Source organism: Peromyscus californicus, unplaced genomic scaffold (assembly GCF_007827085.1).
Source record: "Peromyscus californicus insignis strain IS unplaced genomic scaffold, ASM782708v3 Scaffold_19__1_contigs__length_69161282, whole genome shotgun sequence".
Taxonomy (NCBI): Eukaryota; Metazoa; Chordata; class Mammalia; order Rodentia; family Cricetidae; genus Peromyscus; species Peromyscus californicus.
The window spans coordinates 48,905,994-48,921,355 of record NW_026294491.1 but is presented as its reverse complement, the minus strand read 5'-3'; the positions used below and the strand labels follow the sequence as shown (position 1 = coordinate 48,921,355).

Genomic DNA, 15,362 nt, shown 5'->3' with positions numbered 1-15,362 from the left:
AAAGGAAAAAAAAAACCATCAATTTTCTTCTTTTTCTTCATAATAACTAGATACTGTCCATATAGCCTATCAATTATGAGAAAATGCTATCTTTGCTTGCATGGTATATTTCTCATCTTGTTTCCTGTCTGGGTTAGAACTCGCTATGCAGATCAGGCTGGCCTCAAGCTCACAGAGATCTACTTACATCTGCCTACCACATGCTGGGATTAAGGCCAGTACCACCATGCCTGACACTGTTTACTTCTTAATACAAATATAGGTGTACTTGGCTTGCCTTACTGCCCATGGTATTTATCACTTGTCATCATCTACCAAGTTAGTATTGGAACTCTTGAGAGAGCATGATGGCCATTTCTGGCTTGATCCTTGGCATTGTTACCATACGGTGGTTTTTCTCCTATTGTTACAAACCACAGCATGCTAGTGTGTGTGTGTGATTTACTATTGTGTAAGATCCATAACAGATTTAAACATTTTAAATAATAAAATCACTCAATAATCTTTTGACTAGAATTGATTTAGGGATTTTTCCTTTTCTGACTCACATAAGAAACTTGTGGGAAGACTATTCCTTTCTCTTCCTTTATGTCTGCATCCCCAGACATAAAAAACAGGAAACAACAGAACAATATAAAACACATCTCTTGACTTCCGGTTGATTGACGTAGGAAAGATCAAAATTCTTTAGCTCAGTTAGACTTCCTTGACCTCCCACCAAGTCTTGGATGTAGCATAAACATATCACAAGGAGTTTCTAAGAATGTCACATTAATTGTTTTCTCACAAAATCTCAGCAGAGGCAAAGAGCGGAAAAGGGAACACCACTGGTTGTGTTACAAAAGCAACTGCTGTTTTCTGATCACATGACACCTCAGCATCAGAATGCACATCCTCCTTTCTGTGGTCCCTTAGGCTGCTCTCAAGTAGTTGGTGAATATGTTCACAGATGGCTACTTACCCCAAATTAATGGCCAAGTCATTTTTTAATACTTTCTATGCCTTCATGTGTTTGATATTCTCCTTCTTGTCTATTATAATCTGTTTTACTGTTATTAAAAGCATAGGTGATGTTGTGTTTTCCCTCTATTGAATCACTCTTATAGAGACTGCAGGGTAAACACATGTGGGTCTTCTCTTTTGAAAAGCACAGCTATATACCATCCAGTCTCAGTTTTGATGTGAGATGTATACAACATACATGTTGGCCAGGAAACAAACAGAACAACACAGAAGAGAATGGATCAAAACCTGAGTCCACTCATTTGTTTTTGTCTCCTTCCTCCCATTTTTTGAGTCATCAATACTCTTCCCCAAAACAGTTTGGGTCTGGAATGCGGACCTGTGTAGTCGCTCTCACAGACTGCCTGCCGGCCCTATAGAGACCAGGACACACATCATCATCTCTCTCCCTAGAGTTCTCTGCTGGTGGTGCAGCCAGGTTCTGTGAAGTGCAACTGAGAGCAGGTGTCTTCTGATGGCTTCCATTCTACAATGCTAATATTGCTAATCTCGGATTCCTCCAAAAGAACGATCAGTTCCCTAATAACATTTCTTTGGTCCAACACATCAATTAAGAGTCCGGTTGGACTTTAATCTACTCTGTTTCCTTTTCCGAAGACTCAGATGAACAGAAGGACTGAATCATCTTGCTTCTCCCAGTGAGGCAGACAGACCCAGGACAGAGCAAAAAACTCCTTCATCATGAATATTTTCAGGAGATTCCTTTTTAGACCAAGAAGTCATTATAGGTTATAAAATAATAAATCAACAAGAGAAAATTGGTAATGAGTTCAGCGTTTGCCAGGCGGCCATTCTTTTTATGTGATTCCTAAATCTGAATTAGGAAAATCACAAAGTAAATGTGTGTTGTTGTTGTTGTTTTTAAATCTTATAAACCACTGTCAGAAAAACAGGGTCAGGCTAAACTCTGTTTATACCCCAAGGCAACAATTAAAGTACATTTCATAAAGGAAAATATACAGTACATTAGGAACATTGTCTTTGGGGAGTGTGCCACATGAAGATTCCCTTTAAACCTACTTCTAAATACCAGCATATACAAAATATGAAACACTGCGGTGGGAATGAAAGTCGCCATGTAAACTATATCAGCAGCTCCCCGTTTGGCTTCCACTGACCACGTGAGGTTTCCATCCATGTAGATGAGAGGTGGTTTGATGCGCACTTTCCTTTGTTGTTACTATAACAACTTCAGCACAGTGTTAGCGTGCTGGACCATGGAATTTTGGCTGACCTAAATCTGTGTTCCTGGGCCCTGTCACTCATATTTGGCTCTAGAATAAACTACTTCTCTCCTTCGAAAGGGTGAGAGTTGTGTGTTTGCACTGATGGGGGCAATGGTAAACAACATTATTCTCTCTGGTCCTGGCTAAGTGTTCTTTATTTTGAAGCCATCACCAAAAAGTTGTCAAGGATTTTAACAGCTGACATTAAAAAAAACATGGAAAAGCAAATTCTATAAATTTCTCTTCCAAATCATTGTTTGGTTGATTGAAAGATATATAAAAGAAATCTCCTTTTCAACACATACACTTAGACACACGCACAATCAATACTTTTGACTGCAAAACTCCCAAAGCAACAGTGGGCTAAGGGCACGTCTACACTGGAGACTGACATCAGCTTTATTGGTCAGTCAGTGCTGTTTGGAAGAGAGAGAAGACAGAAAAGCACGCAAAGATTCCACTATGTTTAAGGTCACTTTAAGGTTCTTACAGGTGTCAAATATAAGAATTAGATTCTAAGACATTTTTAGTGCACAACTCTCATTCATAAGGATTTCAGGAGAAATTTCATTTGATTCCAAATGCTTTATTTGATTTTTTTTTAATCTGAAAATACACTGAGGCTATCAAGATGAATTGGCATTAAATATCTGCTCCACACCATGGGAGGAGATGTTGAGACAACATGCACTTGGCAAATCTCCTTGCCTTACAGAGGGACATAAGAGAAGATACTATCTGGAAAAAGATTCAGTCAAGTGCAAACATTTTGATAATTGAATTAGGTAAACAAAGAGTTTTATCCTTGGGGAATTAATGTGAATTATACCTGTGACAAACTGGAACTGTTTAAAATTCAAGTTCTAGACAAACATGAAAATAAATAACAAAAAGAAAAAAATAGGTCATTCTATGCCATACTAAAATTAAAGTCGCCCTGAATCTCCTATGCCAACATTATATTTACAATGGTGAGTAGTAACTGTCCTTTATTTACTATTTATAGAGAACTAATTCCTTAATTTAGTTAACAGCTTTATTTAAAACTGTTAACATTAGTTTGTCACTCTATATTATCATTACAAATCTGAGTTCCTGTGAAATTAGCATTTCAAAAACTTTCTGGAGGCCAGTAAACCCAATTTTTAAATGAATCTGTGGGGGGAACAATGAAATATTTAACATTAATTATGCCACACTTCATATCTAGATTATAAAATGTCTTCTCTTTGAAACATTCTGAAATAGGTCTGTCATTCTAAATGATGACCAGATGGGGCTAAAAGTAAGAGGGAGCAGCAAGGAACAGATATGTCATTACCTTTAAAATATTTAGGGGACTTTAAGGAAGCCTTATGGCCTGCGAGGAGATAAAGGAAAGAACAGAGGGCAACATCTTTAAGAATACAGCGATAGCCATCGGGGCTGTCTCTACTAAGTTGCAGAGCAGCGAGGGGGCTGCTTTAAAAAATGCCTAGAGAGGCAATTGGTCTTTCTCAGTGCATATGGTTTCCTGGATGAGATCTGAGTTCAAAGTAGTTTGCAGGGAAAGTCTAGCTCCTGCCTCTCCATCATGGGGTGAGACATTTGGGTTTTCTCAGCAGCAGCAGCAAGCCGAGAGCTTCTCAATTGGTCCTCACTCTAGAGGCAGCTGGCAGAGAATCACTGTGCAAAGTCCATGCCAGATTTAGAGGTTTGCGGGAGAGGGGCACCCAGCACATTGGCAGTGTTACAAATCCATAAAGCCTCACTGGGAAGAGTTCCACAGTTTGGAACGGGCTCTGGATTTAGCTGCTGAACTGCTCAGACCCCAAATCTTCACCTCTGAGAGATGAGACAGTTTTACCTCAAGTTACTCTTTGTGAATTTTTGGGAACTTACAAGGTCACTGTAAGTCAGGAATACACACATTTTATGCTTGTGTTCAGTTGTTATGATTTCTGGGAAGGGGGTTTCTGACATGCTATGTGTCTTTTTCAGTCTTGTGTCCACAGTCACATCTATTGATTCAAACTAGAACAAATGGCACAGATTTTTTTTCAACATGATGTAATTTGTATTTAATCATTAAATGAATGAATACGACTCAGTTTCACAAATATGATGCCAATTGACATAAGTAGCACACGTGACTTGACATTTAAAAAATATTACTTGACTTTTCTCCTAGTGAAATAAAAAAAAAAAGGAAGCTTTGTCCTTTGCTATACAATGAGAAGTTCAGAATTCACTCTCAGCCTCAAGCCCTGATGAATCTTTATTGGGATTCCCCCAGTGCCGAAGGATCTACCACTGGCTATCTGAAACGTCTGTGCGTTTGACTGACCTTCAAGCTAGTTTTTTATAGCCCTCTTTGGGGCACACTGAAAGTTCTTTAGATGATCTTTCAAACACATGGTCTGAAATAAACGTAGCAGTGTTCCTTTAGTGTGCAAATGTGAGAGGAAAGAATCGTGTGCTAGACACCATGCCTCGCACCTTCACAGGAGGCATTTCATTTCAGCCTGGTGCCACAGCCTTTGAGACAGACAGCCTTGCGATGCACAGAAGAGAAGAATCACGCTTAGCGACTGCAAGGAATTCGCCCAACATTATCACCGTAGGTGACGGACGCCGAAAACGGAACCAGGCTTCTTGCTTTGAAAGCCCTCATTCCTGAACATCATTCTATTTCTAGCCTTTCCAATTTACTGAACAAAGATGAGAACAGTTTAAGCCGAGGAACGAACCAAAACAAAAAGACAGTTTTTAAGCTAGGAACAGCCAGGTAAGTTTTCATTTGATTCCTTTCGTCAAGACACATACACTGTACCAGTATATAACAGAACTGGAAGGTGAGATCTTGGGGGTCTGAGAGGAGAGGGGAGTGGGAGCTGCCTGTCAATCTGCTGGTGTCCAGCCTCTCACTCCAGACAGCAGCAGCATGACGCTGCTCCCCAGAGTAGGGGGCAGCCGGGAGGAAACTGTAACTGGAAGAATTCAGTGACATAAATCACAGCTGGATGCCCCCTGCTAGGCATGCTGGGATATCACGTTGTGTTTGAAGCCCTTCGTGTCTGGACTTGTTCACTGAAGCTATCTCTCTCACCAGAGTCTACACATCTGTTAACCTCTTATGTGTCTGTGTGGACATGAGTTTGAAGATTCAGAAGGATGCAGATGGTCACCATGTAACTGGAATGATGACGGCCTGGGAAAGCCTAATCTAGAAGCAGCAAGATGGGCGTGTCCTTGTCTAACAAACCGGATGCGGAGCGAGGTGAGATCGGCGGCTTCTGCGGACATGGAAGACTGAAAACATACTGTTCTTGGCTATGTCACGACCAACTGAGGCTTGTTTTGTTGCCTCCTGTCATTCTCCTACTTCAAGGCACATATTTATTTTACTGAAAACAAAGCAAAACTACTGCTCTTTAAATGATTTTCTTTTGGAATTTTAAATTCAGCCTGAAAAGTATGACGGTGTTCGTAAATGGCTTGACCGTCTCTTAATCGGTGTGCTATTTATCCGTCTTCCAAGCGAAATGTTCCAATCAAGCCCTGACTCTCTCCACACCTGGCCACTTACTAGCTCTATAACATACATTCACTGCTTTTCAGATACCACATGGTGTAAGTAGTTGTCATCAAGGCCATCCAGTGCTCTAACTAGAACTGTGATAGGTGGGAAGGAGGGAGAGAGGAAGGGATGGATGGATGGAGAGGGAGAGGGAGACGGATAGGGAGAGAGAGAGGGAGAGGGAGAGGGAGGGAGAGGGAGAGGGAGAGGGAGAGGGAGAGGGAGGGAGAGAGAGAGAGAGAGAGAGAGAGAGAGAGAGAGAGAGAGAGAGAGAGAGAAACAGTTCATGTTTATTTTAACAATTTTTCCTGCAAAATTGCTTCACGGGTTTGAATGAATATTTGAGGCCTCATCTGGCACAGCCAGCCTTCATGCCAGAGCTTGGGAGAGAGAGAAGATCTTGGCCCTGATACTAAAGTCGTGGAAGAGCCACAGGATGCTTACACAGGGACACAACAAGATCATCCATTTAAGGCTTAAATTTTAAGCCCCCCTTCCCCTTCCATTTAGTGGCAGGGCTTTATTTTAGATTAGTTGGTACCACAATCTTGTTATTTTCCCCCTCTGACATCAAGCTGCAAGACTGTCTTCGAGCCTGGCACAGCCAGAGACAGAGATGAGAAGAATGTGCAGGAACCAAGAAAGTGGTTTCCTAGCAACAGGAACTATTCCAAAGGTTTCCTAACTCTGTGTAGTTTCATTTCCATAGCAATGAGGAGAATAGTAAATAGTATGCGTTTTTATCTGTTCAGTCCAAATGAATTCTAATCAACGAATGCAGGAAACATCTATACTTGTTCTACTAGATTCAATCTGATTGTCTAGAACACACATTAGTGTCTAGGTCATGTGTAATGTATTGTGATGTCTGACTATTTTGAAACGGTTTTTCTCTTTTTTTAGTTTTGTCTCTCCCGCCCCCACTTAGAAACATTTGCTAAAACAATTCAAAAAGACAAGGATGTTTTAAAAGAAGCAACTCTCCTGTTAAGAAAACAAAAATGGTATTCAAATACTACTAAGTTCGTCAGGTCTAGAGATCAGGAACAGGCATCTAGATAGTCAACTTCCTTTTTATAGAAACAAATAAGGGGGTTGGGTACGTGGCTCAGTGGGTAAGCACGTTTGCCTTGCAAGCATGAGCATCCGAATTTGAATCCCTGGTGTCTGTGTGAAAGAACCAGCATAGCTGTAAACCTGTAATCTCAGCCCTTGGGGTGAATGCAGACACGGAGACAGGAGGATTCCCTAGAGTTCGCTGGCCAGCCAGCCTAGCCAAGGGTGGAGCTTTGGGTTTAGTGGGAGAGTCTGTCTCAAGGCAATAAGGCAGAGAACGGAAGAGGACCCCTGAAGCTCTCCTTTGGCTCCACATGGGAGCACATAGACAGTGCAGTGGCACATGAGCATACACCACAGCCATGTAAACACACACACGTTCAGAGGTCAGTGCCGGCGCAATTCTCTCTCCCTTGTTTCCAGATTAGGAATTATTTTTTCTTTGACACTTGAGCCTGTCAAAAGCAAAATCACACCTAAAATATTCTCTGTATTTTACATCCTCAATGCCACCCCTGCAGTCCATTCTTCCTGTAAGTGCAAGGCTATATTTCATCCTCTTCCACAAAGATTGGGCAAGTCAATATGAGTAAAAACAGCAATAGCTAAAAAGAAGCAAATTATGTTGGTATGTAAAAAAAATAGATAGGAATTAGAATATGTATGTACTCAGGCTCTACACCAAAAGTATTTCTTACATGGCTTGCATATTTTTAAGAAAGAAAAATTCTATACAAATTATATGAAATTATTCTGAAAATAGCAGAGAAATAAAATGGTAGAAAGAAAGAAAGAAAGAAAGACAGACAGACAGAAAGAAAGAAAGAAAGAAAGAAAGAAAGAAAGAAAGAAAGAAAGAAAGAAAGACAAAACTGTATTTAGGTCTCCTGTGGATGATCAGCTAAGAACTACAAATTAAATATTTAAGAGCCACACATTACAACTCAGCATTTCACAAACACTACTGCATTTGCTTTGGTACTTTTTTATGGAAATAGTACTGATAGGAGGCACAGAGGACATGGGAAAGGGGTTTCTTTTCTCTTACACTAGATTCAATGTTAGGGCAACAAGGTCACAACATGAGACAGACCCATAGTCAGGTCATACACATGTAGAGTAGAAAGAGGTTTTGCTTCTAAGGAAGCTTGCTAGGTATGATACGTCCCATGTAATGTACACAATGGTTTAAATTACAAATTGAAAAACCCCTTCTTTCTTTAATAACAAAACTTCTCTTAGGAATTCTGAAGATCATTTGTCCTTAACTGAAATGTATGTATTTTTAGCAAAGTACAAAGTGTTTGTATGGTTCAACAACAACAACAACAAAAATCTACAAAGAATAATGTTAGGACTAAAGAATGCTATAGCAATTCACTAAGAATTTACCAGTAATACAGTTATTCAGTTGGAGTTAACCACTGAACAGTATCAGAGAAAATGGCCATGCTTTTGCTCCTGCTAATAGAGAAAACATGGATTTACAGATATCTTATTTAGTAGAAGCATTTGTTTCATGATTTGACTTAATTGCACTTAAATCATGTTTTTGACCGTTGACAGTCTAATTAGAAAGTACTGAAAAGTTCTGATTGTTATCAAGAATTTTTCTGCCAATTTTTTTCTCCTTGTAAGTAGCAAAAAACTTGATAATAAGCCATCATAATATCTGTCACTTAAATTTCTGTTTATTTTGATATCCTAACAGTGTCTAAAAAAGAGACATGAGCTGGGCATGTGGCTTAGCGGGTACAGTGCTTGCCTGGCATGCACAAAGCCCTGGGTTCAGGTCCTAGCACAACATAAAACTTAACATAGTAAGTTTGAGGTTGCTGTAGGCTACATGAGGCCATGTCTTTAAGAGAAAGAATTTATTTAAAGGTAGAGTATTTGTCTATACCTTAATAACTGGGGGATTAGTTTCTTCTGAAAATTGCATGCAGATATGTCTTGCACCTTGCTTAAAGCCATGCAATAGTCCATCCTTAATTGTCAATTGAAATGGCTATGTGCCTATTAATTTAGAAGAATTCTGTTACTTAAAAGTCATAGAGGAATGTTAATACAGGTGATCCACAAGATAGTCATAATTGGAAAAGAATATAATCTAAATTATCATTCAATTCCTTTTTAACCTTTATTGCTTTGCTATATAAAGAACTCAATATTCGGGAGATTTTAGAAATGATATTTTAGGTAGAAATTGGTGAACAAGGTTTGACAGTTGTAAGCTACTTTAGATTTTGAAGTTGTGAAATATCTCCCCCTTGCAAGATGAAGAAGTCACACTTCATCTGTTTTCATGGCTTCTCGTCATAGAATATTCTTAGAAGACACCTGTGTGTTCATTGCTGACATCTGTGCCTTCCTGAAATAAGGTAGAAATACTTATGTTCTTCCCACCTAATAAATCAGGTTAAGGCCTTCCAGTACCTTCACACATCACTGTAAAACAATGGGGTGTGTGCTCAGATGCACACACACTCTGTAGTATGTACAGCACAACGAGCTACTCAGGCAAGCTAGCTAACGCGGACCAACAGTCGACTGCTCTCAAAACCACTCACATGGCATGGTGTTGGCACATTCCTTAGTCCCCACTCCTCCCCAGAGCAAACACTGTGATGACTCATAAACCTTGTAAACACTGTGTCAGTGCTTGCAAGCACTCAAGATCATTTTCACACTAGTTGGAAAACAATATTTTATCCCTAAACAACACAAATCAGCAGTCTCTCGCTTTCTTAGATGAGCTTGGGGCTGCTCAGTGTCTCTAGCCCAGAGGAACTGTCCTTTTCCTTTCACGGAAAATAAACAACTGTGACCCAGCGATGTGCCTTGATTGTAGGCCTGTAGTTCTTATGGACAAATACTGCCTACAATGCCTTATTATATGCAGGTTCTGTAGTTGTTGGCACAAATACACAAATCAAGATCACTTATCTTTAGAAACTTTAAAATGCAATTTGCATGTAAAGTAAGATGAGTTAATAACAGGCCCAAGGATACGCTCTGTGTAGTAGCTAGATTAGGAAATAGGTAAGAAATAGCACAGAATGATGTTTATGAAGAGTGCCATTTAAGACATGCCCACCTTATCCTTTCTTCCTCTACTTTGTCCAGCATACCTAGCTTACTCTATCTGTCTTGAATCTGTTCTTCCTAGTTCTTAACACCTCTGGATGTGTTTCCCTTGTACAAACCCCTGTATTTCCATCTGTCCCTTTCTGAGTGTCAAAGCCTCATAAATTCTGCCTTAATGCTTCTTTTTTTGCTTTGCATCTTAAGCAACAGTCAGTGGAGAAGATCAACTCTGTCTGAAGATTACAATAAAGGACCACACTGGTTAATTAAGATGCACCTTCACGCTTTTGCTTTTCTCTTTCACAAAAGAATTCTGTTTCTCACCTCTCTCCGAAGAATGCAATGGACCATGACTATCACGAAGCCTTGTAATGAATCAAACACAGCAAAAAGGATTTGAAACAATATGGAGCGTTTATCTGTCATGGCCAGCACTGCAGACATCCATGTCAGAGCCAGAAGGGGCAGCACCACACAGGAGCTCCAAAGTGAGGCCCTGTTGAAAGAGAAAAGATAGCAATATTACGGAGTTGCATGCCATGCTCCAGGCCATAACCAAACCCCCATTCACTCTCCCCAAAAGCATTCTTGTGCATGGCACCAAGACCATTAACTTGGAAAGCACAAAGCAGATAACACTTCAGAATTTGACTTTTCTTTTATAGACTGTCCCACAATCATTATAAAGGCAGTTGCCAATGATAAACACTCAAGTATTAGCAAACACAATTTTTTTTTCCGTCATAGCATTTTCTCACATGCACATGTACAACTGATAACAAGAAGATGTAAATGATTGGGACTAACATGGCGTTACTGGCGGTGGTGGCTGACAAAGCTGTTGTAGACACTACTCCACACTTGGCACACTTGAGCGTCAAACCGCTATGGGGCTCACTCATCTGACTGCAAACAAACAGAACACCCACAAAAAAGAACAAAAATATTGAATGGTCACCAAAAAAGTGGCAGCCGCAAGTTAATTTTTAAAATACTATTTCATGCAGAAAGAGTATATTTATCAAGGAACATTCTAGATCATTTCATAGATTCAGTTACACCATGTTATCATCTCTGCAACAATCACCTTTTAACACTGCGGGCCTCTGTAACATGCAAAGTATGTTTCCGTTACTTACATGAAGATGGCCCTGTGTCTATAAAATACAATTGGCTAATACATTGAGTTAAATACACCTATGTGCTTACATAGACATACAGTAATAACCCTTTATTCAGACCCATGGTAAACAAACATGTGAGAACTCTTAGCTTCAAAGATTTTCATTGTCATATGAAGAAATTTCAAATATCAGGAAGACCTCCAGAAATGTTAACATTATTGCATGAAATCTAAGAAAGTAAGGTATGTATCATATTACATATATATACACATATATATAAAATCTTCAAATGTAAGAGATGTAGTTTCTAACTGTACAGATTCTTTTTTTAAAATTTTTATAGCATTAATATTTGTTAAAATTATAGGATGATCTGAATACAGGGGCTGATGGAACGTGACGAAATATTATGTAATAAAAGAGCACCTACTTTCTACATAAAACATATTTATCATAGTAATTAAGTTCAAAGTAAGAGATTCAAACATACAATACTTAATGATCTATGTTGGCCCAAGACATTTTGCAGGTAAATTCAGAATTTAGTTATGTAGATCTTATCTTTTACTTTATAGAAGCAAAATGAGGCTACATAGAAAACCTTTGCATGCATTTCCCCTTGCAAAATTGTTCCCTGAAACATTATGTGTTTATTAATAGATAAACCTCCTAGGAAAACCAACAAGAAATTACATGAATCAAAATTCAAAGCTTTCTTGTGGTATACTTTTGTACTCCATTCCTATGTGGTGTTTATGTCTAAAACATGTTTGCCCTGTAAGTTTTTAAATTAATGCTATAGTGGAGCTGTGTTATTATATAGAATAAGTGGGGGAGGAGAGAATGCCTGATTTCTTTTAAGTGAGTACACGCATTTGTACATCATGCTCAGATGGGATAATAAAACCTGAATTATATCACAGATTGATCAGCAGATCTCATGAGGAAAACAAAACAAGATTTGCACGTAGGTTGTAATCGCTCACTTCACTGATGTAACTAATGCAGGGTCTTTTTTACTACCACACATGTACACACACTTGTAGCATGGTGTGTAGTGTACTCTCTGAATAGTCCTATGAGCTTGTCAAGACTTGTGGCCAGAGTAGTACCTGGTTCAGTTTTCTCATCGCTGCATAGATCTACCTTCTTCATCTCCAAACACTCTAATTCAGGGGATCCAGACATATGTCCTTCTTAAAGCTTCATAGATTATTGTGGTAAACAAGCAGGAATGAGAGCAACTGCCCTAAGCATGCACCTGAGTCTCTTTCTTGCTAACTTAAACACATTATTACTTAAAAGGCACGTATTCATCATTTATTGTTTCTTTTATCACAGAAGATAATCATTGGATAGTAGTTATTTTTCAAATTTAGGATATCTTTCCCCTGGGCTCTGAGGCAAAACTGAAAAACCAAAGGTTACATAATAATAATAAATAATAATAATGATAATAATAATAATATGGTAAATACCCAAGATTCAAAAGTCTTAATCCTGAAAACCTGATTTAAGTATGAAATTTTCTGATAATTTACAGCAGGGTTCAAAGTACTTATTTGTCTTTATTTGAGATCTGGGGTGGACTAAAAGGCCTACACATCCTTTCCTTACAGTTAACCAGTTGTGCAGCTTTGGCATACTATAGGCAGGAATGGAGTAGAGTGAAACATCCCGAAAAATATATGTGTTCTGTATATAAATTAATGAAGTATGGAAAACATGTATTAGATTCTAAATTGAGTTCCTGCAATGTAAAATAAAAGGTTTCTTTGTTATCTAGAAAATTATGCACTCATAAAATTGCAAGTCTAAGCAATGATGAAATACAAAGTTGACTTGTCCGTATTGTCTGATAAATAGATCATCACTGGGGAACAAGATGTGGATTATTACCCCACTCTCCCCATATTGTTCTGTCTCTGTATTATTACCACAAGACTTGGAGTCCGCTGCTATTGTTCCCTTCTCAATGCTTTCTGTTAGTTTTAGGAAAAATTATTTGACTATTTTATTGTTAATATCTAACAGAGTCCCTGGAAAGAAAGTATTCGCTCCTCTACTTGAAGAAAGTTCATGGAGTGTGTAAAGGGTGTGCTGAGCTAACCTCCTTGATTTCAAGTAGATATGGCAGAGCAGTTTAATATCATATACAAGAAAACTCCATTGCAAAAAATTGAGAAAATATAATTTTTGGTTAAAGATATTCTAAAAAGATACATAATAATTTATATTGTTTTTAGCTATTTCCACTAATCATTTTATAAAAGATATACTGTTATTTTCAATAAGTCAACTTTGGTAAATATATTTTATGTATTAGAAAATTTTTAATATAGTTTGGATGTTACACAGCTTTTAAAGCTTTTTTATTATTTATTAAACATTTATTCATTCATTCCTTCATAAATATTTATTGAGCACAAAAGATATGCTTGGATAGTTCTAATAAGTGATTATAAAGTATAAAAAAGCAATAAATTTAGAAATAGAAAAAAATGGAAGAATAAATAACTAGGCCCTATATTCTACTTTAAATAACTTCATCTAGTTTCACAAAATATGCCCCTCTCTATACACACATATATATATATATATATAGACATTTTTATATGTATATATTCAATCAACCTGAAATAATCAACTTTACAATTAGTGAAATCAATTATTAAGCCAGGCAGCATCAGGCAGGCTCAACACTTTCTCGGTGCATCTGATTAAGCTCCTCTTTGAAGGCTTTATTACTCTCTTTACTCCCTCTGTGAGGACTAAAAGTAACTTCACACCTTTGTAGTATTTTAAGTTTACTTTATTCACATTTCAGATTAGAGACCAAATTTGAATCTACATACACCTTAGAACTTCCATTCAACAAATGTTGTTTAAACTTGGCCGTTACCTTGACAGATCTCCTGTGCTCGGGACAGTGACCACAATTCTACATGTAGAAAGACTTTAGCATCTTTGAAGAAGTCCCCATATGAACAGGAAGACACTGAAGCAGATTTGCCAGTGAAATCCATGTGACTTCTCAGAATGCTTTTAGAATTAGAGGTTTTCAATTATAATCATCATCGCCAATATGAAGATTAAGAGCAATAACTTTTAAATTCATGCTCCAGCAATGGTAGCTAAGTCTAGGGCAATGTGAATCAAACTTGGCAGGATGCACAAAATAATGAAGTGTGAAAAGAAGCACTGGCCACAGGTTCGCGGAATCCTCAGCATTTTAATGAGCTCATCTCCCTTTCTGACCTCTGTGTCTTGGATGCTGAGATCATGGTCAGGGACCTTTGTTACCCATGTTATTTCATTCATCACAAGACCCACTGTTTGTTGAGTAAGGCTTGCCATTTGCGAATGTTCTCCTGAAACCATTATGCACATTACTTCATGTATTTAATGAGGTGAAAGCAATTTTCCTATTTAATGGATGAGGAGACAGGGCTTCAAAAAGATGAAGTAACATGCCCGAAGACACGTGTACAGCTCCTGCGCTGCAGTTTTGACTTCGAATACCTCCTTTAGGAAATGCTGATGCACTAGGACCAGAGCCGACTTTCTCTATGCAGTACTTAGACTGATCAACAGAAGAAATGGTGACTATTCCAGCCACACGTGGCGAGCTAGCAAGGGTGATTCTGTGAAAAGCTCATGTCAAATGGAATAGAAAACTCAGTGTTGACAACAAGTTCAGGAAAGTTTAGAAACTAATCTGTAATGAAAAACAGTATGTAATTTAGAAAGTGCCCCTGTGCCAGGAAGGACCCATGCTTTGATTATACCTATTCTAGACTTAACGTGAACAATATTGAGGTTTTTTTTTTATTGAAAGCTATTAAATTTAGTCTTTTACTAGAGAAAAGAACTACCTGAGTTATCTTACTTTATAATCATCACATATATTATATATTATAAAAACAGAAAGATATTTAATTTATTACCAGTGAGTGATTACATATTATGACTGTTAAAAAATATAAAATATTAAAAAATTATTATAGGAATATGTTTTTAATGAAGGTACATTTTTTTCCAGAAAGAAGAAAGCTGTAACCTTTTTTTTTTTTCTTTCAAGAAAAGACCCATGAGGACATCAAGGGCATTAGTATCTCACTCAAATTTCTACAAATACTTAGAGTGGGGTATTGCTGTAACCTAAAATGCTTCTATAAATCTACATAGGAAGTGTTTGTTGGTATGGTAGTAACAGTAAAAATGGGGTAGCTGCTTTTATAGGCTTTGTAAATGGCTAATGTGGGCCCATGAAAATTACAAATAATT

General features: G+C 38.0%; 1 protein-coding gene and 1 long non-coding RNA gene across 5 annotated transcripts in view; one reads left to right on the top strand and one right to left on the bottom strand.

The window, feature by feature from the left end:
- LOC128114892 (uncharacterized) lies at positions 1–10,227 on the top strand. Its single transcript, XR_008219934.1, has 2 exons — positions 1–5,016; positions 5,341–10,227. It is a non-coding gene; the product is annotated as an uncharacterized LOC128114892 (long non-coding RNA).
- The window catches only part of Adgrb3 (adhesion G protein-coupled receptor B3), a 728,503-nt gene that overhangs the window by 34,924 nt on the left and 678,217 nt on the right, over positions 1–15,362 (bottom strand). For 3 of the 4 annotated variants that reach the window (XM_052745258.1, XM_052745256.1, XM_052745259.1), the window contains 2 exons: positions 10,759–10,857; positions 10,276–10,447 (listed from right to left, as the gene is read on the bottom strand). In XM_052745258.1, the coding sequence (XP_052601218.1) occupies positions 10,276–10,447; positions 10,759–10,857 (271 nt within the window). The remainder of the gene's footprint in view (positions 1–10,275; positions 10,448–10,758; positions 10,858–15,362) is intronic. The other variant, XM_052745257.1, reaches the window with a different exon arrangement.